A 21137-nucleotide genomic window follows, 5' to 3' on the forward strand; every position below is an offset into this window, starting at 1 on the left:
AACAGAATAATTAGCAGATACTGAAGATATTTCCAACATATGCATTTGTTTTGTCATAGTTTTAGTGACTCCATACGTTCTGTTTGTTGTTTTGTCGTTGGCGCCGGGCCTCTAACTCACCTGGTCAGCAGCCTGCTGATGAGCTGCTTCTCCTCCTCGCTGTAGCCTGGCCAGTCCCTCTGCACGTGCCTGTAGAAGTCGTCCTTCAGCAGGTAGCTGCTGTCTTTGGGATTCACTCTGGCCACCTAAAACACGGGGAAAACTCTTGGCCGTTAGCGGAGAAACGTGGAAGATGGTGTGACGTCCTGCGTCAGGGTCGGAGAACATTGCAGAGCGCTCGAGCACATGGGCGACGCGAGGAAACGTTAGGGTGGAAAAGTGAACAAAATCTGTGCCAAGTTATGCGAGATAAGAAAAATTTATGAGGGAAATTCTTTAGCCTCGTAAATCTTTTATTCAGAAAATGGACAAACAGGCCACCGTAGGGTGTTTTCATGTGGTTTGCTTCTGGCTACAAATGGAAACACAAAATCAAAATTTGGTTTGGGGTTGACAAACGTTTAGTTATTGAATACTTATAAAACGCCCAATACATTATGAAGGCTGCCATTAGGCTGATTATTTTAGTTATCGATTATTCTGACAATCGATTAATCGGATTAAAAAAAATTGGCACATGCAACTCCTTTTTCATTTAATCACATAAGACTATTTCATATTAGAGTACATTATAAGATTCAAACAATAATATAATTCTCTTCTTTACACAAGAAAACGAACGTTAACAAAACATTTCTTTAGTGAAATTGATTCAGGTGAATTAAAAACTATACTACCTGAGGAGTTTTGGCTAAAAGGCATCAACCGTCAACGATTTTTTAAAAAGCTTAAATTCAAAATGTATACATAATAGCTTGGATTTAATAGCTTAATAGTTCTGAAAATGTTGTTTTGTTTCAGCAAATAGCCTGTTTTGGGTCTGTCTACTCCAACTAGTGATTAATCGGTTACTGAATTAGTGGACAATTATTTTGATAATTCATTCATCACAATTAATCGTTTCAGCATCATCAATAAAAATCATGAATTTTCAACCATCTTTTCTCATTAAAATGATCCACGGTCAGGACCCGATGGAAAACTGTCGCCCTGCCGCTGCTGCCGCCCTGAGACACCAGCAGCTTCTTTGTCAGCGATAGCCTCGTATTTGACTGCCTTTCTCTGAGGACATCCGTCTTTGTGACGCCTGCTGACACGGCGGCCCGCCCAACAGCAAACTGGATCTCTGAAGAGGCAATTATAGCACTGCCCTAATTAGAAACTACAACCTACACAACCCGCCTGAGCACACGCATCGACAGGCCGAGGGACGACAGAAGACAGACACCAATTTTTAAAATTGGTGTCTGTTTAAAATTGATCAGTAAAAAAACAAAAACAACAACAAAAAAGAAAAATCGCACAAATGACACACACATGAAGCAAAAACAGCCGGAAGAATCCTCAAAAATACAGACAGGTCTGCTAGACTTGATGCTTGTTTATAGTTTTTAGCCGTTATACACATTTTAGTCCCCATAAAAGTTTTTGGTTTGGTGTTTTGAATGGAAAGCGTGGACTAGGTCGCTAATGGCTTGAGATGAATGCTGCAAAGAGGTGGCACAGGAAAAAGCACATAAAACTCAAGAGCGACTGTACTAATATTTAAAACCACAATGGAAGGAGGAGGTAAAACCGAAGTGTAATTTTACTTTTACAACTCATGCAGGCTGGAGGGCTGCAACTAATAAATCAGCTGTTTAGACACACAAGCATTATTCCCCCAAAAACATACAAAACACCACCAACATAAAGCAGCTCACGCTTTTAGAGTATTTATAGAAAATACAGGATCCTTGATATAAATCCTCCTGCAGTGTTTCGTGTTTTAAAATTCCACTTGGAAATAACAGTGGAGCCCAAATAAACGACTAGAGGTTAAACTAGACCTACCATGGGATGCCTTAGATTAAAGCATGTGTGTGTGTCGAATGGTCCAATCAAAGTTCACATGAAAATTGATGAGAAAACTTGAAAGGTGACTGTGTGAAAAAATTAGTTAGTAGATGACGGAATCTGGAAGAGGCAGACTTTACATATTATTGACTCAGAATACAAATGTACAGGAACTACCATGCGCCACTTTGTGTTGGTCTATCACAAGAAAATCAAGAGAACAGTGAAATAAATTGTTGTTTTTTTTTAAGTTTACAATGTGACAAAATACAAGTTCAAGCTGCAGGGGGTATCGATATGTTGTAAAGCTGTGGACTGTAGAGCTGTGTGAACCGTTTACGTTTGCAGTGGTGAGAGTTTGTGGTTTTCACCTCGTCGAGCACGGCTCCCAGCTCGGCCTTGTCCTTTGTTGCGGCTCGCTCTCTCTCCAGCCACAGGAGAAGCTCTGGTTTCCTGTAGGGTTTGAGGGCCAGCAGGTGGATGATGCGTTCCCTCAGGGGCTTCAGGGTGGGGGTCGGCATGCCGCAGCTCCTCCGGTTGGTGGCGGGCTGCTTGAAGAAGCTGCTTTCAGGAGCAGACAGGGGAGCGGATCTCTTTGGGTATTTGACGCTTTTACCTGGGAGAGAGCCGAGATTGCAGGAGGAAATTTGGTCAATTTGAGGCCGTTCAGATTTCGCCACATCGGATTCTAGGAGAACGGCTGGTTTCATTGTTTTTATTGTGCATTAGAAGATAATTAAATGAGAACAGCAAACACTTTTCCTCTGCAGGTTTCGGCAAGTCAAATATAAGACTCTTAAAGACCCTTTTCAATTAATTAAATTTAATACCAAAAAACAACCAAACAATAAATCTTGGGGATGTTTTGGGAACGATGCTGCATTACAATCAAGCGTAGCAAAAACTCTGACATTTCTGGGGTCAGTTTGCGCTCTCAGCAGCAGCTTTGTGTTTCTCAAACTTGGCACTGCAGAGGTTAAGACTGTAGAGAGTTATATTGTCACCTTCCTAAATTAATGGCCTAAATCTTTATTTTTTTTTTTTTTGCCAAAAGTGATTTTTTTTTTTGCTTGTATAATCATTTGGCAAAAAGAGGTGGTAATTTATTCATTTATTTCTTTTTGACAAAGTCACTTTTGACATCTAATAAGTTAGGCCATTATTTTAGGAAGGTGAAAATGTTTACCTCCGTAGTGCCAAGATCTTTTACACAAAATGAATGAAGCATCTTATGGGTTGGCAGTAGGAGTGAGCCAATGGGAAAGACGAATGTCGCCTGGGCAACAGGCGATAACTTTGCATCACGATAGATGCAAAAAATAACTAGCTACCTGTTAGCAGCTAACTACTCATAGCCTCTATTATCTTGAGTGAGGCGCAAGGGAAACATCTGTGTGCTGCTCAAGTTTTTGCCTGGCAGAATCATATCTATATGAGAATATGCAAAATTAAATAGTCCCGCCACACCAAAATGCAAGACTTGCATTTAAGTCAACTTGCTCTTTAAAATGGTTTTAAGACATTTTACGTGCTAAATTTTAGATCCATCAATTAAGACTTTTTAAGGATGCATGGAGACTCTGTATACAATTGTTTTTTTTATACAATTTCTTTATGTGCATACTTTTTTTTTTTTTTTTCCAGGCAGACCGAGCACGTTTGAGCCGTGAAAGCCGTCTTCTCTCTGTGCTAATCCTGCAGCAGGTTAATCTGAGCTTTAAAGGTCGGAGCGGGGAAGAAGGTTCAGGAAAAGAGAAGTTTCTGTTCAACCACTGAAGTGTGTCCGCCTAAGGCTATATCACCATGTTATAATCCTGAACCTTTCCGCTTTATGCGTCATCTGCTGGTATGGGTTTCATGTAAATATGAGCAGCTAACGATGAGGTGAAGGTTTATACACGATTTGACCTGTATAAGTAGCAGCGCTAGGACTTGTAGCCATCTAAACTTCCTACCTTTATGTTCACTTTATGGAACTTTTTTTCAGTGTCTCCCCTATTATTTTAAAAGAAAACAGCTGAAACGCTGCCTTCTTTTAAATCTCGACCAAGAACCCACCTGTTTAGGATTGTATTTGAAACATAATCAATTACAAATTTATTGATGGAACTTGACTTATTGTCGTGTTTTGATTGTTGATTCTATGTTGCATTGTGTTTCTGTGTCTGATATGATGAGAAGCACTTTGAAATGCCTTGCTGCTGAAATGTGCCACACAAATAAAATTTGATTTGGTTTAATGGCAGATTTTCTAGGCCGTGGATCTCTGCAGCTCCTCCATAGCTGCTGCTCTGAGTAACGCTCTCGTTGCCAAGGTAGTCAGTTTGGGATATTATTGAGTAGGGCTGCAGCTAACAATTTTAGTAATCGATTATTCTATCGATTATTCTGACGATTGGTCGACTAATTGGATAAAAACATTTCCATATTCTACAGCCTTTTAGATTTAACCATGTCAGTTTTTGTATTGGAAATGCAAAATATGTATATTTTTGTACAGTTTCGGTTTAATCGCTGCTCTGACTGTGTGGTTTCAGTAGATTGCCTTTTATTTGAGTCTGTATGTTCCAGTTAATCAACGACTAAATTAGTTGAAAGTTATTTCTATAATCGAGTCATCATGATCAATCGCTTCAGCCCCATTGAAAACCTAACTCCGCTTTGAGCTTCTCCACAGCGTTCTACCCGACCTGTTGTCCAGTAAACCTCCAAAACCTTCAGAAAACAACTGCATTTCCACGGAGGCGCAAACTTCTGCTCACTCACCGATATTTGAAAATCTTGACCTGCCAATTCCAATTTTAGGCGATACCGATTTGATTTTTTTTTATCTGGAAAGTAACATAGCGATTTATTGGTGCACTCCTACTTTGTATACGAAACAACCAAAGGCAATCAGCTGCACTGCGTTGCATTTAGGCGTATCAGAGTAAAGAGAGGCACATTTTTCTTCTTTTTGTTCTATCCTCGAAGCAATTTTCCTTCCACCTCTGCTTTGTGTTGTTCAGTCAGACTATATTTGTAGTTGTGTCATGACCAAATGTGCGGACATTGAAGGGGTACTGAAATATTGCAAATTAACTCTGTGACTAAATGTGGGTCAGGTGTAGATTTGTAGATTTTTGCAGGTGGAAAATGCTTCGAGAGTCAGAGCAGTGTTCAGAGAGTGACTTAAATTGGCCATACACTCCAACTTGCTTTCCCATCTCGAGCTGAAGAGCTCAAGTCACACAATTTACGGAGTGTGAAATTGGTCCACATCAGCTGGAGCTCCGGCCTGGATGTCGGGGTCCAGAAATGGGCCGAGGAAAATGATTGCATAACTCCAGCAAGGGCTGGAGCAGAGACAAACAATGAAGTACAGACTGTAGCTGTCCAGTTTATTTTCTCTGAAGATTAAAGCAAGGTAACTTTGGCTTCCACGATTGAAGAAAGAAAACAAAAAGTGCACAAAAATTGGATTCTGATCTTGCAGCATGGAAAACACTTCACTTGCCTAATATTTAAAGAGAGCCGATGATGCAAAGTTCACATTTTGGATGTTTTCTAGTTCCGTTTAGTCCTCAACTAGTTCTACAAATATTCCAAGCTCTTAAAAAAAACAAACTAATAAAAAACACCCAGCAGTTTTTTGGCACTAAGTTCATGTTTTCAGTGTCTGGAAAATGAGCCGTTTCAAAAATTTCTCGATTGTTGAATCACACCGCACCGTCGCCTAGCAACTCAAGATGAGCTCCAGCACATTTGGCCAGCTTGTTTTACCGCTGTATGCTCTGCACAATGGCTGCTGGAAAAGACAAGTGTTTTCTTGTTCACTTACTATCCAAAAACCTTGTTGGTTGTTAAGGAGGCTCTACTTCTGCTTTTCAAAGAAGTGTGGTTGTGTAGTTGCAGTCATTTTTACGAGTGTAAACGTTGAACAGAACCGAGAACCAAGCAGAGTAAAATCTCATTATCTATTAAATTATTTTTTGTTGAAAAAAATAAATAAATTTAATGAACATGTTTTGCATAGCCCACAGACTTAGCCTAACCTCTCCAAAGAAGCATAATAGATCACCTTTAACGTCCATAAGTCCCTTTCAGGCAATCATGATACGGCATTATTTCCTTTTAACTGTTTAACAAAGAATTTGCTGCAAAAATGTTTTGAAAATCAGTAAAAAGACAGCAGAGACAGAGTACGCGCTGGTCTTTTTTTTTTCTTTTACGATATACGTTTGAGTCACAAACATTAACATAATATCCAGCTCTCAATGAAGATAACTGGTTCTGAACCACTGGACTGAAAAGCCGAATCCAACAAGAATATCGCAGACGCGACTTTTATAAGCAACGGACCAGCCTGCACATCTGGTTTCATTACTCATCACAAGAGGAAAAACGCCTGTTTTTCAGCTTCGAGCAATGATCTAAGCAGTGCTGTTGTTCAATTTACAGAAATATTCCAACAGATTTCTTATTATTTTTATTGCCGCTACTTAGTTTGCTATTTTTGATTTTATAACGGACCATTGTACACAAAGCCAATATGTCTGAGGTTTCTGCCCACTCCACAGAGAGATGCTTTCATGTGCAACATTTTTCCGTCACCCTTCGGTCTAATCTTACTAGGCTGCGTGGCTCCGGGTTTGATCTCGATGGCCGAGCGGCTCCAGCTGTCCTTCTCCATCTGAGACATCCTCTCGCGGGTCATCTGGTAGGAGTCGTCGGTGGCGCACACGGTGATCTTGTCCTGGATGCTGCCTTGGCCCTCCAGCTGCTCGCGGCCGTCGCTGTGGAGAGGGGAGAAAAAAATAATAATAAAAAATGAGCAGGATTTCGCCTCGTGTTCGTGTGGCCTGATACGAGAGTCTTTCCCAGACAGATCTGTAAGGCTGTACGTTATGTCAGAGGCTGGATTTAGACCTGTTCATGGCAGCGCAGAGCCGACGGAAAACCGCAGAGATTACTTTGGCTCCCACTTGCACAACAGAGATCGACTTAGAGGTAAAGAGTTTGTTTGTGAGCACCGAATGGAAGATCTGTGGAACTGACAAAGTTTATCTTCATCTTAAAAAGAACCATGATGTTCTCTCAATGGAAACCTAGATTCTCTCCGGCTTCCTCTATCCGAAAAACATGCAAGTTAGTTTAACCAGAAATTCCAAATTGTCCTTTGGTGAGAGCAGTGTTGTGAAGTAACGAAGTACATGTACTTCGTTACTGTACTTAAGTACAATCTTCGTGTATCTGTACTTTACTTAAGTATATTTAATAATGGATACTTTCGACTTTTACTCCACTACATTTTACAGTAAGTATCTGTACTTTCTACTTACTACATTTCTACAAAACCGTCCCGTTACTCGTTACATCCAAGTCGCATTGCGCTTTTTTCCCCGTTAAAATATGAAGTTCAGGGACTTAACAAGGCGCTGTAAATCCAAGCAATAACGTGACCTACTAATTACTGTCGTCACCCATCGCCTCCTCCTTTCAGTCGCACTCGGAGCTCCCAGACATGCGCAGTGGTTTCCACTAAGCGGGAGATGATTGTGTCTAATCGTCAGTAATAGAATTTCGCTACATAAATCATAAGATTTGGCGACATGTAAAATCAGCAGCGCTTCACTTTCACAGACGGTGGAAACTTCGTCCAACTTTTAGCGTCACTTGGAAAGGAAGCTTAAAGGAAGGTAAGCTATGTGGACGTGATGTTAGCAAAACTAGCTGTACAGAGACACATATGGTGCATCTGTGATGACAAAACGTTGTCAGTCATGCGTTTAATTATTGTGTGGAAGTGTTGTTTTAGGTGTCGCATATATGGGACAACGCTGTGACCAAAATCTGCTATATAGTGATAGTGATGAACAATCCGATTCTTCTGGACGGATTTTTACTAAGTCCTATAGGACTGAAGCCTCACTGAGAGCCGTTCTTTGTTCTTGTGACGCTCTGCATACACTGCAGTAGCTATTATTTTATTTAATTAAAAAATATATAGATTTATTTAATTGGCCAATAAACAAAACAAGAACGTGTAACGCAGAGCTGCTCATTGCTCTTTGATTGTGTTGGTAACCTGTCATGGTGGCAGACAGGGTCAGAACCGTCACTGTCCTTCTGCCTGGTTACTTCTTGCTTCTTAGACCTTGGACAGTATTCATAGTTGAGTGTTGTTTACCATTGGGGCATTGCCTTAATTTCTATGTTTAATGGAGCAGACAGTTGTGGTTTCTGACTTGGGTGATATGGGCGAACGTCCAGGGTGGTATCTTTTAGGGTTGGTAGGAGACCTCCTTGGATTGTGCCACAGAGATGGAAGCAAAGCAGAATGAAGAAGAGTTTGAATTGATAATGATACTGTTTAAATTTATTTCAGCTCTCAGTATTTAATATCTAGGTGTTTTTATGGGAATGTGGATTTTTCAAATCAATTTGAGAAGCAGTTTTGAAAGGTGCACTTCATTTTACTGTGCTATGTAGCGCGGGGTGCTGGTCTTTGTCTTAACTACAACACTAAGTGGCTCCTTGGTTGCATGTTCTCCCTCATCCACCTTCTTTCCATCCCCTTTCTGTTGGATTTCTTCCAAAATAAATGCCATTAGTGGCAAAAAAGTGAAGTTCATGCTATGTTAGGACAGGAGACAAGATGTTTCCATCCCTGAAATTATGATGCATAGAATCACAAATCTAAATCTAAACTGTCACAGAGAGTAAACACACTAAAAACATGCTTTATTTGTGACATTGTTCATTAAAATGGCACATTATCAATGTATTAAAATTAAATATGATAGGTACGCTTAATGATATTGTATTAGTGATTAGGTAATGCATTCAGGAAGTACTTTTACTTTTGATACTTAAGTATTTTTAAAAGCCAGTTCTTTTTTACTTTTACTCAAGTAAAAATGTTAATGTGGTACTTTTACTTTTACTAGAGTACATTTTTGTCCATGTATTTGTACTTTTACTTAAGTACATTTTTTTAGTACTGTCTACAACACTGGGTGAGAGTGTGTCCATGCATGAATGTCTTCATGGTGTGTGTTGATGTTGACTTTAACTAACTCAACTCAGAGCTACTGAAGCGCTGTGCTTGGAACTGTTCCCACAAGGTTTCATAAAGTCACAGTTTCAAAACCACCATGCTGCTCGTCATACTGACTCCCAAAGGATAAAATCCTTTCAATTGATAAGCCAGAGAAAGTACCGGAGTACGACCAGCGGTCACTGCAATTAAAAGAAAAAAACCCATTGGATATGGAGGAGTGTATTTCTGCCAATATGCTGCAGATTGATTTCACATTTTGAAAAGAAAGACCTTTTGTTATTCTCTGATGTCGAAACATTGTACATTTTCGAGGATAAAATAAAAATGTTCGTGGAGACACTTGCAGGGGAAAAAATGTAGAAGTTTACTGAGATTATAAAGTCAGACAAAGTTTGTGACAAAAAAATGTCCTTCAACATGGAGGTGGTAAATTTAGGGGACATGCATCCAGATATTTTGAGGTGCATTCTGGTTCTTATTCTGTGACAGCAGCTAAATCTCCCAGGTGAAGTTTAACTGATAAATTTAAGAGGTTTTTTTTCTACAAAATCTGACTGAGATGTCAAAGAACATCCAGGTTTTAATATCAGAAATGTGTGTTTATTAAGGGAAATTGTAATTTTTTTTATTTATTTTTTTTGCATATGCAGATGTATGTTTTTTTGCCAGAGAATATCCCAGCTTGTCATTGAAAACACGTGAATATGATCTTAAATATTTTCCACCAAACCATTTTTTGGAGGAAAGCATCACTTTCATTAACATGACTCTCAGAGCTACTTTAAAATGAGCAGAACAGAAAAAACAAAAAAAAAAAATAAAAAATTATATATATATATATATATATATATATATATATATATATATATATATATATATATATATATATCTACCAAACAATTAAAATATTGTTTCTTTGAAGTGGGGCTGCACAGTGGCGCAGTTGGTAGAGCTTTTGCCTTGCAGCAAGAAGGTCCTGGGTTCGATCATGACTGTCAGGTTAATTGGTTTCTCTAAATTCTCCCTAGGTGTGAGTGTGTGTGTGAATGGTTGTTTGTCCTGTGTGTCTCTGTGTTGCCCTGCGACAGACTGGCGACCTGTCCAGGGTGTACCAGCCTCTCGCCTGGAACGTAACTGGAGATGAACCAGCAACCCTCCAGACCCCATTGGGGACAAGGATGAACAGAAAATGAATGAATTAATGGATGGATGGATGGATGGATTTCTTTGAAGCAGTAGAATTTTTTTGTTGCTTTTTAACTAAAAGCAAAAAGAGCAGGTCATAGTTTTTGTTTTAGTTTTTTTTGTCCCTGTAGTTCAGGGGTGTCAAAGTCAAATGGACGGAGGGCCAAATAAAAAATTTAGCTACAAGCCGAGGGCCGGACTGATCGAATGTTCATTGAGATTTTTTTAAATGACGCATTTGGTCTAGTGCAGCGGACCGGCCCAAGCCTTCGTAAATTTCCTGCGGACCGGGGGGGGGGTGCGTGTTGTGAGGATCGAACGAGGGGGGGGCGTGTTGTGAGGATCGAACGGGGGGAATGCGTTGTGAGGATCGCATCTCGCATTTTTTCAGACGGGGTGCCGGCTTGCTGCGGGCCGGTTCTAATAATAAATCAAGATCATCCCAGGGGCCGTAGAAAATCTTCTCGCGGGCCGGATGTGGCCCGCGGGCCTTGACTCTGACATATGTGCTGTAGTTTATAGTTGAGGTTATCATATAAGCTGCCTAGTCTCCACAAAAAAACAAAACAAAACCAAACAAGTCTCAGGTTGGAGTAATGAGAGGATCTATCCAGAACAAATACAGAGGATTTGGAGCCAGTGGGGAGTAGCTTATGCTGGTTTGCATTTTACAAAAATGAAAATCAGAGCTGCGTCAATCAAGCAGCCAGATATCAGAAGCGGACATCTTTGATTTGGTTAGCTCTGGTACAGAAAAATCCCATTTTATTTCTGCTCATTAAAGGAATCAACACTATGAACACGCACTAGATTTGGGGCATAAACACATCAACCAACTTTTAAAATAACTCCAAACTTTTCAGGAGTTTATTAAAAGTTGGATTATATGAGGGGAAAATACTTTGATGCATGAATTTCCTCCATTTTCTGCTGGATGCAAAATTACAACATATTCCAAAATAATCTTTTGCTTTTTTTTCTTTGGTTTTGTTTTTGTTTGTGGAAAACCCCCCCCCAAAAAAACAATCTCAAAGTCTGAATCAAGATTTCAACCAGAAATCAATATCGAACTGGTTTCTGGTGAAAGCAGCCTGGAGCCGATTCCCTCCGTACCTCGAGGTGTACTGATGGATGCAGTCAAAGCTGGCTTGAGGCTGGTCTTTGCTGTCACTGGACAGGTAGAAGGAGAAGATGCGCAGAGCAGAAGGCGACTCTGGTGTTGGAGTCGGGATCTTGAAGTACTACGAGGAAAACAGGGATGGGGGGAGAAAAAAAAAGTAAGATTCCTCTAAAAGTGCACGCATCGGAACCAGCCAATACCTTGAACTCGTCAACTCGATCAAGAATTGATGCGACTTTTATTGCCTTTCTAAACTGTTGACCTATTGCACAAGAAAAAGCAATTATCTCCTCAGACTCTGCAGCCAAATACGGCGTAGCCAAGAAACACAGGGCTGAACAAGTCAAGGTTTTTGCAATCAACATAAATCTCTTCCTATTTTCGCTTTTGGACGGCCTGGGGCAAAAATACTCTCTTGGAATAGTCCAAATAGGAGAAAAGTTAATGTAAAAGAAAAAAAGAAAAATAAACAGAGGCTTGTTCTGGTCTTCTCTGTTCAGTTTGTTTAATAAAAACAAAAGCAGTGAAGCGGTGAACAGGTCAAAGGGATACAGAGGCTTACTTTGTCTCAGTTGGCTAAACAGTATTCATAAGATGTTGATTTAAAGTTCAAATATCAGGGATCTTTCCCGGGCGTCAAAGGTACTGCAGTTGAGATTTCGGGCACAACCTGGAGAGGTACTAGAACATCTCAGTGTCAGCAGAAAGACCGACGTGAAAAGAGAAGCATCTGAGGGTGGAAGCTGTGTTTTCTGTCTACAACAGGAATTGGACCGCATGAGTACGAAAACCTCGAAGAGCAAAAAGGATTCCCAATATCTACAGAAATATTTCAAATAGAAACGGATAACATGACCCATATCCATGCTCTGCCGAAGCATCCTTCAGGTTTCCTGCCAAACGCCGTCGAGGCTGGAGCAGACCAGAACACGCAAATCTGCAGCTGCTGACCAGACGAACGTTTATGACGAGTGCTGCTAGTTCGGTATTTGCAAAAATAAATTAACATAAAAGAAAAATTTCAGAAAAGCTGCGCTAAAGAATCTCATAACAATCCAGGAGACAAACTAGAGCATGGGCTACAATAAACAGGAATCACTGTAAGCTAATGTCAGAGCCAAGAGTCTTTTTTGACGTTTTCACTTTTTTTTGGCTTTCTGCTATCAAATGTTTTTCTGGACACAACAAAATGAATATGCAAGATGCTAAGTTGGTTATGTGCCACATAACAGAATAACATATCAAAAAAGGGTTCTTTTGGCTTTCTGGAGCACAGATTTACCATTTAGGGTATTTTATTGAACTATCTTAGTTTTTTACAAAATATATATATATTATTTATTTAAAATTATTCTCATGCATATCTTCAATTATTTGTGGAAAATGTTGTAAAATGTTCTTCACACACAGCTGCTGAATAAAGAGGTTCATAACTTGAACTTTGTAATCGCACACACAATTTTTTTTTTACTACTACTGTTGTCTGCTTTCTCCATTTTAAAACTCATTTTGGTGAGTTTTTGGGATCACTGTCCTGTTTGAACACCAAAGTGTGTCCAAGGTTCAACCCTCTCACACAAGCCATCACCTCCACACGTGAAAGACAATTGGTCAAAAAGTTTAGGAGCAATGGAGGCAGAATTGATCCAGAATGAAGCCGGTTTTACACCAACAGGTTCAGACTTAAAAATAAGCCCCTCTTTCTGAAGTCAACACTTTGGAGTTTGACTAAAATCCTCAGCTTTACATTAAAGAAAACTTCCAGCAACATGAAACCGATATTAGACTAAAAACCCTGAACCATCTGTCAAGCATGGTGGTGGAAGCGTCATGCTGAGGATCTGTTTGGATGCCGTTGATATTGGCGTATTGCGGAAAGAAGGTGAAACGCTGAAAACAAAAAATTACTCAATCTTACCACTAATAGTGACAAATACAACTGAATGTTGGACACAATCCATTTTCCAACAGGGCAGTCAGAATCCTGCTGATGGCAGAATAGTTTCTCTGCAGCAAGTTTAATCAAACAGGAATAGAGGAAATGGATATGTACAATTTTTATCCTGCTGCAGACCAGAGAAAATTCATAATAAATTCAAACCTGAACACTCGACAGGTTTTGCGGCTGATTCTTTTTTTTTTTTCCATTTGTTTTCTCATCATGTTATAAATGGCGACATTTGAAAATAAAAATGATTATCTGCGTGAACTTGCTAATGCAGAGCCTGCTGCCTCTGCGCTCCGTTTTAAAGCATGCAAATATCCATTCCTCTGAAAGTAAACGCAGCGCATAAGCTCTGGAGTTATGCCAACAAACAACGCCGACTGGAAAAGAACGACTCGAATAGTAAAGCAAAGCCGTAAAGAAAAAGAACAAGAAAAAAGTTGAAACCAATGTTTTAGCTCCACACATGCAGAATTTGCCTACAAGGATCACCTTTGACATTTTGTCACAAGTTTGCAGCGGAGCAACAGGGACGTTGCCTCCTATTTTCTTATCAGCTCGCTGCACATGTCTTTACAAGCAGGCTGTCACCACAGGAATTCATCCAAACTGAGCTCCAGCGCTACAGGTTGATCTTAAAAAACAAACAAAAAAAATGTATCCATGTGATTGTGTAGTGGCTTCGCCTCTGGACAGCCTCTGAGTGACGCGTGCATTTAAAGTCTAAAAAAGGCCAACAGCTCAGTTCGGTCTGGGTGTTTATGTGTTAATCAGGCTGATTCCCACAAGAGTTTAAAACCTCATAGTGTCAGGTGTGTCTTATGTTGGAGTGGAGCGGTTAGCCTTCAGATGCAGGGAGAGCTCGTCACGTTTGGATGTGGTCGGTGTACGGCATGCAGCTCGGTAAGCAGCAAAGACCAAAAGCCATTTGCATACGAAAGCCTGTATAATAAATTTCAAAATGGCTCTGTGTGATTATAAAGGTTTTCCACTGGCAACGTTTACGTGGCACCATGGCACCCTTTTCTAGGACCTACTTTGCTCGGGTTTCAAGCGTGTGAACGTCAGAAGCGTAGATGCATATTAATATGTTATTGGTCCCGATATTGAAAAAAATAAATCTAGATCAGGTAACAAGCCTGACCCTTGAGGGCAGATCTAGTCAGTCTAATTCTATGCTATATGCTCTGATCGACATCATGCTTTATTGTTTATTTTAGAAACTACTTTTCACAGATTTGCAGTTTTGAACTTCGTTGTGTTGGTATACCACACCAAAACAAGTTAAAGTCATTATGTGACAAAAGATAACAGGATGTAATTCCATTTGAAAGGGACAATAACTCAAAAATTGAACTTTCCAAGCAGGTTGTTTGACTTCACTTAATTCTGCTGGTTAGCAGCGTCAGGTGTTGTCCATCGCATTGCCTGTGGACAGAAACCTGCTGCTAGGTAAATAACCTGAATGTTATAAGACGTTCCTGCAGCAACATTCGATAATTCATGTTCTGCGTTCACTGGATGGTTGTGTGCGCCGTCCCAGGATCCCTGCAGCTCTGAGCGTCCTGCCGTGAACCACACAAAGAAGCACTGGCTGGCATTTATCTTCTGGCGACTGCTCATACGGCCTCCGCTGCCATATTTCTTCACTCCTGCTGTGGGAACTACAACAAGCACTCTCAATTCCCAGCAACCGGGGCCCACACCAGAGTGGAGCACACACACACACCCACACACACACACACAGCAATCCCTATAACCCAAAGAGGAGGTCTGAAATAGAAGAACCTGGCGGTTTCTGCACTTAACTCACCATGAACGATGAAACATTTATGGAATTCCTTTTGAGTTAAAAATATTCAGAGAATCTGCGGGTTATTTCTAATCTTTAAATGAGCAGCGCACTGAGAAAATGAAATGGTGAAATCCATAGCTGGGGTCTATTTAAGGAACTTAATGAAGGGCCAGGAGGCCAAGGGGAACATTTCCAAAGCAAGCGAAGGGAGAATCTGACAACCGTTATGTTTCAAATGCTAAACCCAACTTCTGCTAGTGAACCTTTTTCTTTTTTTTTTTTTTTCCTCCCACCAGGGGGTCTTTTTGTGGGCTCTAGTGTCCCTTATATGACAGTAGGCTGACAGGAAAGGGGGAAGAAGACGGGGGAAGACATGCGGTAAATGTCGTCGGGTCCGGGAATCGAACCCGCGACGGCCGCGTCAAGGACTCAAGGCCTCCAAATGCGGGTCACGCTATCCCCTACGCCAGCACAGCACGCCCCGCCTTTTTTTTGAAAAGTAAAATTAAAAGTAAAATTCCTCAAGTTTTTGTCCACAGTGTAAAATGCATCTGCTCTGCTATTCATTCATCAATGTGGTTTTCACACTTTTAAACTGATACAGTGCGATGTGTTTAACGTAATAACTCAGATGGACCAAATGCCTCAAGCCCGACATGAAGATCCTGAACGCAATTCAGAGAAACAGAAACCTTATAAAAATCGTTCCATAAAAACTGGGAAAAAAAGGGAAAGAATCTAACCCTTTAATCGTCTAACCTTTACTCATGTTGTACTCTGATTTGACGGTTTGGTTAATTTAATTCTAGGCTGTAAAATTCACATCATCTGAAATTTTTGATGCAACATCCGGAGGTTTCCTGGTTGCAGGACGAATCGGCTTCAAGACTTTGCCAAAGTGCAACGTCACTGCAAAGAGGAACCAGTTGTAAGTGAGCGAGAGGCAGATTAAACATCAGGCAATCTGCTTCCAGGTCAAGTGAAGAGGCCAATGTCCTGAGTGACGGTTTGTGATCGGATATCAGTTACCAGCTCTGGATGCAAATTAGCTGACATCACAGCCGGCGTTTGGCGTTGAGGCTTGGTGAGGTTTCAAAAAGAGTTTCAAAACAACAAAAAAAGCCTCCCTTCGATCTTCAACCTTTACTAGAGATATAATAATTAGATACAAGATCAAGCGCAGTAGAAAGTGGAGTTTCTATAAATGCCAGAGGTCCACCGGATTTATTAGGGGTGTCCTGATACAACTTTTTCACTTCCAATACGTTATCGATATTACTGAGTACTGGTCAATATGGTACTGACCCGGTACAATACCAGCACAAATCATACATATTTTTACTACTTATTTAGTAGTGTGGAATGTTAGAAAAGTCGATCAAATGAAATTACCGAAACAAAAGAATAATAATCAACAATAAATTTGCCAGTGGGTCTGTATGCAGGATGCTGCTGGATAGAAATACTGGGGAGGACTAAATGCTGGAACGAACTAAATGCTGGAACGGACTAAAAGCTGGAAATGCTGGAACAAACTAAATGCTGGAACGGACTAAATGCTGGAACGAAGTAAATGCTGGAACGAAGTAAATGCTGGAACGGACTAAAAGCTGGAACGGACTAAATGCTGGAACGAAGTAAATGCTGGAACGAAGTAAATGCTGGAACGGACTAAAAGCTGGAACGGACTAAATGCTGGAACGAAGTAAATGCTGGAACGGACTAAAAGCTGGAACGGACTAAATGCTGGAACGGACTAAAAGCTGGATCGGACTAAAAGCTGGAACGGACTAAATGCTGGAACAAACTAAAAGCTGGAACGGACTAAATGCTGTTAACAAACTAAAAGCTGGAACGGACTAAATGCTGGAACAAACTAAAAGCTGGAACAGACTAAATGCTGTTAACAAACTAAAAGCTGGAACGGACTAAATGCTGGAACAAACTAAAAGCTGGAACAGACTAAATGCTGGAACATCAATAGATGTGTTTTCATCAGAGAGTTGAGAAGCGGGCCGATATAATCCGATACTTCTTTTTTGGCTGATATCATATTGATTTCCGATATCAATATGTGTGAGGAAGCCGGAGAACCCGGAGAGAACCCAACATGCACAGGGAGAACATGCAAACTCCATGCAAAAAGACCCCGGGCCAGGAATTGAATCCAGGACCGTCTTGCTGCAAGGCAACAGCTCTACCAATTGTGCAGCACCACAACAGTATTATTATTATAAATACAAAACATATTTGTGAATCTGCACACCAACATTCATGTTGGTGTGCTGAAAACCTTCACCACAAATACCTAAAATAGAAATCCATACATCCAATAACATATTTTATAATTCACGTGGATTCCATTCATGTTTTGTTTTATTAAGGTCAAAGGTTTAGTTCAAACTTTCCGTTTAAGACAAAAGCAAGTCAATCATTTTACACGTTTTTATTGTGATCTTTCTAAGGTTCTCATATTGTGAGAATCTTCTGACAGCCTGTGCCTGATGGCGACACAATCTCAGATGATCTGCAGTTCTCTCTTAACCGTCAGAAACGTTGCCACATGCAGAAGGTGGAAGGGCTTCACCAGAGCATAAACCTGTGAGAAACTGCCGTCGGTGCATGGGGGATCATGTTTCCTGTGAGCTTTTCGGTTGAATGTGAGGGTTTGGGTGTAGATCTCCTGCAGGCCATTGTTTCCACATCCTCTGCAGCCCTGAGTAATGGCCCTCTGAAAACAGCCCATCTTTTGTCCCCGCCTCCCCGGCTCTGGAGTGGGCTCTCCCCGCCCCCTTTCGTGGCGGACGGGGGAGGTCAGGGAAGACGTGCAAAACCTGCCGCCACCATCCCCTGTTAGCTATCAATGGAGGGGGAATCCTGGGGAGACGGGTCACTCCAGGCCGGCCACAGCTAATGCAAAATCTGCGAGTGAGAGTGTGTTAATCCAACGCGAGCCAAAGCAGGGCTCAGCTCCAGCTTCCCTCAGCAGGACATAATCAGCCTTACCGTCACTCGTTAGAAAGACAAGGAGGCGGAGAGGCCGAGTCGGACGATGAGCAAACATCCTCACCCCTGCCTCAGAAAGACACACACACACACACACACACACACACACACACACGCACACACACATACATCCTCGCCACACTTCAGTAAACGCCACTTCTCATCATCTCACTGCAAACAAAAGAGGCGAATTGTTCCCAGGACCACAAGTTGACACATGCCACTAGAGACAAGAGCCCTCCACCCCACCCTACCACCACCAACACGGCTACAATGGAGGGCAGAGATGCCAAACACAATGTGCGTCTGTGTTTCTAGATGCAGGGAGGAGAGACGGCGATCAGCGCAGCGGCGAGAAATGGGCTCACGTTTAAAGGCGAGCCACGTGTTTTATGAGCCTCTCGGTTGGCCCCTTGAAGCACGGAGCGGCGGAGAGAGTCTCCTCTCTCTCGCCGAGTTTCACATGGCGACATCGGGGTGATTAATGTGGCTGCCATGAGTGGGAGACAGTGCATGTAATCAAGTCCCAGCCTGTAATCACCTTCCATTCCTTTTTCATTTGCAATTTTGCAGAGCTGCAGTCGGTAGCTGCACAACTGAAAAAAAAAAAAAAACGAGCACCTGACGACGTTTGAGTGGGACGCCACACGTGTTGGGATACGGAGAGGTTTGGGGTCTCATTAAGTTATACAGTGAGCTTTTTACACAAGGCAATTATACAAGACTCATTCCTCAGCAAGCCCAGATATGCTCACGCAGCTTAATCAGACGCAGGAGGACATATTTCAAGCGTGTCGAGGAGAGGTTCGTCTCAGGTTTGCCTCAAAAAGCCAACAGGTAATCCAGTCAGTGCAAAGAGATTTTCATTCCTGGTGTTTGAGAAGCGGCACCAGAACCTCCTCCCCCCGTCATAATCCCAAAACAACTTGACACTTGTTGGCCGATGCCAATTATGTAACTCTTTGGGAGTGGTTTCACCGGGCGAAATACGCATGATAAAGAGATTATTAAAATGCAGAGAAAGCAGTATTTCAGTGTAAAAATAACACTTGCATGTAATTTTTGTACAAAAGTAGCAATCCAAGACTATATGTTGGCAAATATTTTACAGTGTCCTTCTAAAGTGTTTAACTTCTTTTCCACATTTTGCCACATTAAAAAAATCACCAACTTTAAAGTATGAAAGCATTGTATTGATTTATGTAATAGACAAATAAATAGTGGGTAGCTGTGAAGTTGAAGTTCTGGTGAGATGATACCAAAACTGACATTTCTGGCTAGCATGCCAAAAGCTAATTTGTGCTGGAAAACTAAGTGCATACACACTGCCGCCACGGTAACACTTAAGAGTGGCAGTATCATGCTGTGGGAAAGCTGGTCAGATTTGATTGTGAAAATGGATAAAGTTAAATAAACAAACTTTAAACCAGAGCAGAGCTTCATCATCCAGCAGGACCATGATAATAAACTTACAGCCAGAGCTAAAGAGCAGTGGTTTAGATCCAGGCACTTTTACTATACGTGTTCAAATGGCCTAGTCAAAGTCGGGACCTTTATCTAATTACGAATCTGGGACCAAGACTTGAAAATTGAACAACTTGTCCTGGTTCTAGCATGCCACACGTTTAAGATTTTTTTTGAAACCCTGGATCATTTTGCTTCCACTATAAAAATGTGCACTACTCTGTGTTGGTCTTTAACGTAGAATCCTTAAAAAAAAAAAAAAAAAAAGCAAAAGCAAAAAATAAAGTAGTTTTTGGGTTGTATCACTAGAAATGTGAAAATATTTAAGGGATGTAAATGTAAGCATTCAAAAAAATACCAATTTGAAATCTTTAGCGTGCGTTTGGAGCATGCTTAGCGTTAGCTTCCAGATGATTGGACTCGCAGTGGGGATTCTTCTATCGCTCTGGGCACAAACGAGCCCCGAGGCGAGGCCACCGCGCTTCGGGGCTGACGGCAGCGCATTAGGATGAAAAACTGGATTCATTTTGGGAGATCCAGGCAGGGTGACACCGCATAGCCTGCATTCCCCTCCTCATTGTTATTCAAATCAGAGGCGACAGCACACAATCAGAGGGCACTGTCAGGGTCGCGGCACAGCCAGCGTGAAGGCACACAGGCAGAAACAAACCCTTCCTTTAAAACTCGTGTACGCCAACAGTAGACCAAGCGACGAACACGTCCATTCCAACTCCACAGGAACACGTGGAGGAGCTGCTTTTAGCTGGAGCACGGCGGGACGAAGGAGGTGGCGCACGAAGAATTCACGTCTTCACATCGTCCAGGACAAACAAACAGTTTGTCCGCAAAACCAACCATCCACACACAGCTCACCGCCAATAAATACATCTTTAAAATGAGTGACGAAACAGGCTTGGGAAAGTGGTTTCAGAGGCGTGTATAAAGTTTTTGCCATCCTGCTTCCGAGGTTTAAAAATGCCAGATGAAGCGGAAGGGGTGCCCCAATCGTAGCTTCTTTAAAGAGCCAGACTTGCCGATTCTGATTTTGTTGCTTGAAATGTTGCTAAATACACCGACAGATGTTTTATCACGATATTTTGTGGTACCAATAAAAGTGATGAGAACTATTTATCACTTCTGTCTTTTATGGTTGTGACTGAATGAGACGGCAATCAGTACTGATCTTGGGAAAACCTTCCAGTTTGTAAAATGCGTCTTCAGGACACCAACGAGGAACCTCATATGTAACAGGATATATTCATCGGTCTTATTAAAGTAACTGTTTTAAAACAGCAGTTGTCGATCATGCAGCCGGAGCAGACAGCCCTACTAATTACCCAGAGGACATCAGCTTGTTTGACTCGTGCCTCCTAAATACAGCCATGTGGTAAAACCGTGGTGTTTTCACGTTATTCGCCATAGCAATCTGCACACATGCAGAGAAGACAGCTTTAAGGCACATAATTATACACACAGAAGGCGAGAGTCAAACCAGGGAGTAAGGTGAAAACAGGAGCAGGGCAGAGTTCACAGCAGCGTTCCTCCTCATGGTACCAATGAAGTGCCTCTGCTCCAGACACAAACA

The 21137-nt window shown here is 41.4% G+C and overlaps 1 protein-coding gene across 1 annotated transcript in view; it reads right to left on the reverse strand.

The window, feature by feature from the left end:
* LOC122823131 (RNA polymerase II elongation factor ELL-like) overlaps positions 1-21137 on the reverse strand; it is a 35323-nt gene that overhangs the window by 5721 nt on the left and 8465 nt on the right. The window contains exons 4-7 of the mRNA XM_044102424.1: positions 11336-11463; positions 6607-6770; positions 2367-2611; positions 121-245 (exon numbers count right to left, since the gene is read on the reverse strand). Coding sequence (XP_043958359.1) covers positions 121-245; positions 2367-2611; positions 6607-6770; positions 11336-11463 — 662 coding nt within the window. The remainder of the gene's footprint in view (positions 1-120; positions 246-2366; positions 2612-6606; positions 6771-11335; positions 11464-21137) is intronic.

This window comes from Gambusia affinis, linkage group LG02, assembly GCF_019740435.1.
Source record: "Gambusia affinis linkage group LG02, SWU_Gaff_1.0, whole genome shotgun sequence".
Classification (NCBI taxonomy): domain Eukaryota; kingdom Metazoa; phylum Chordata; class Actinopteri; order Cyprinodontiformes; family Poeciliidae; genus Gambusia; species Gambusia affinis.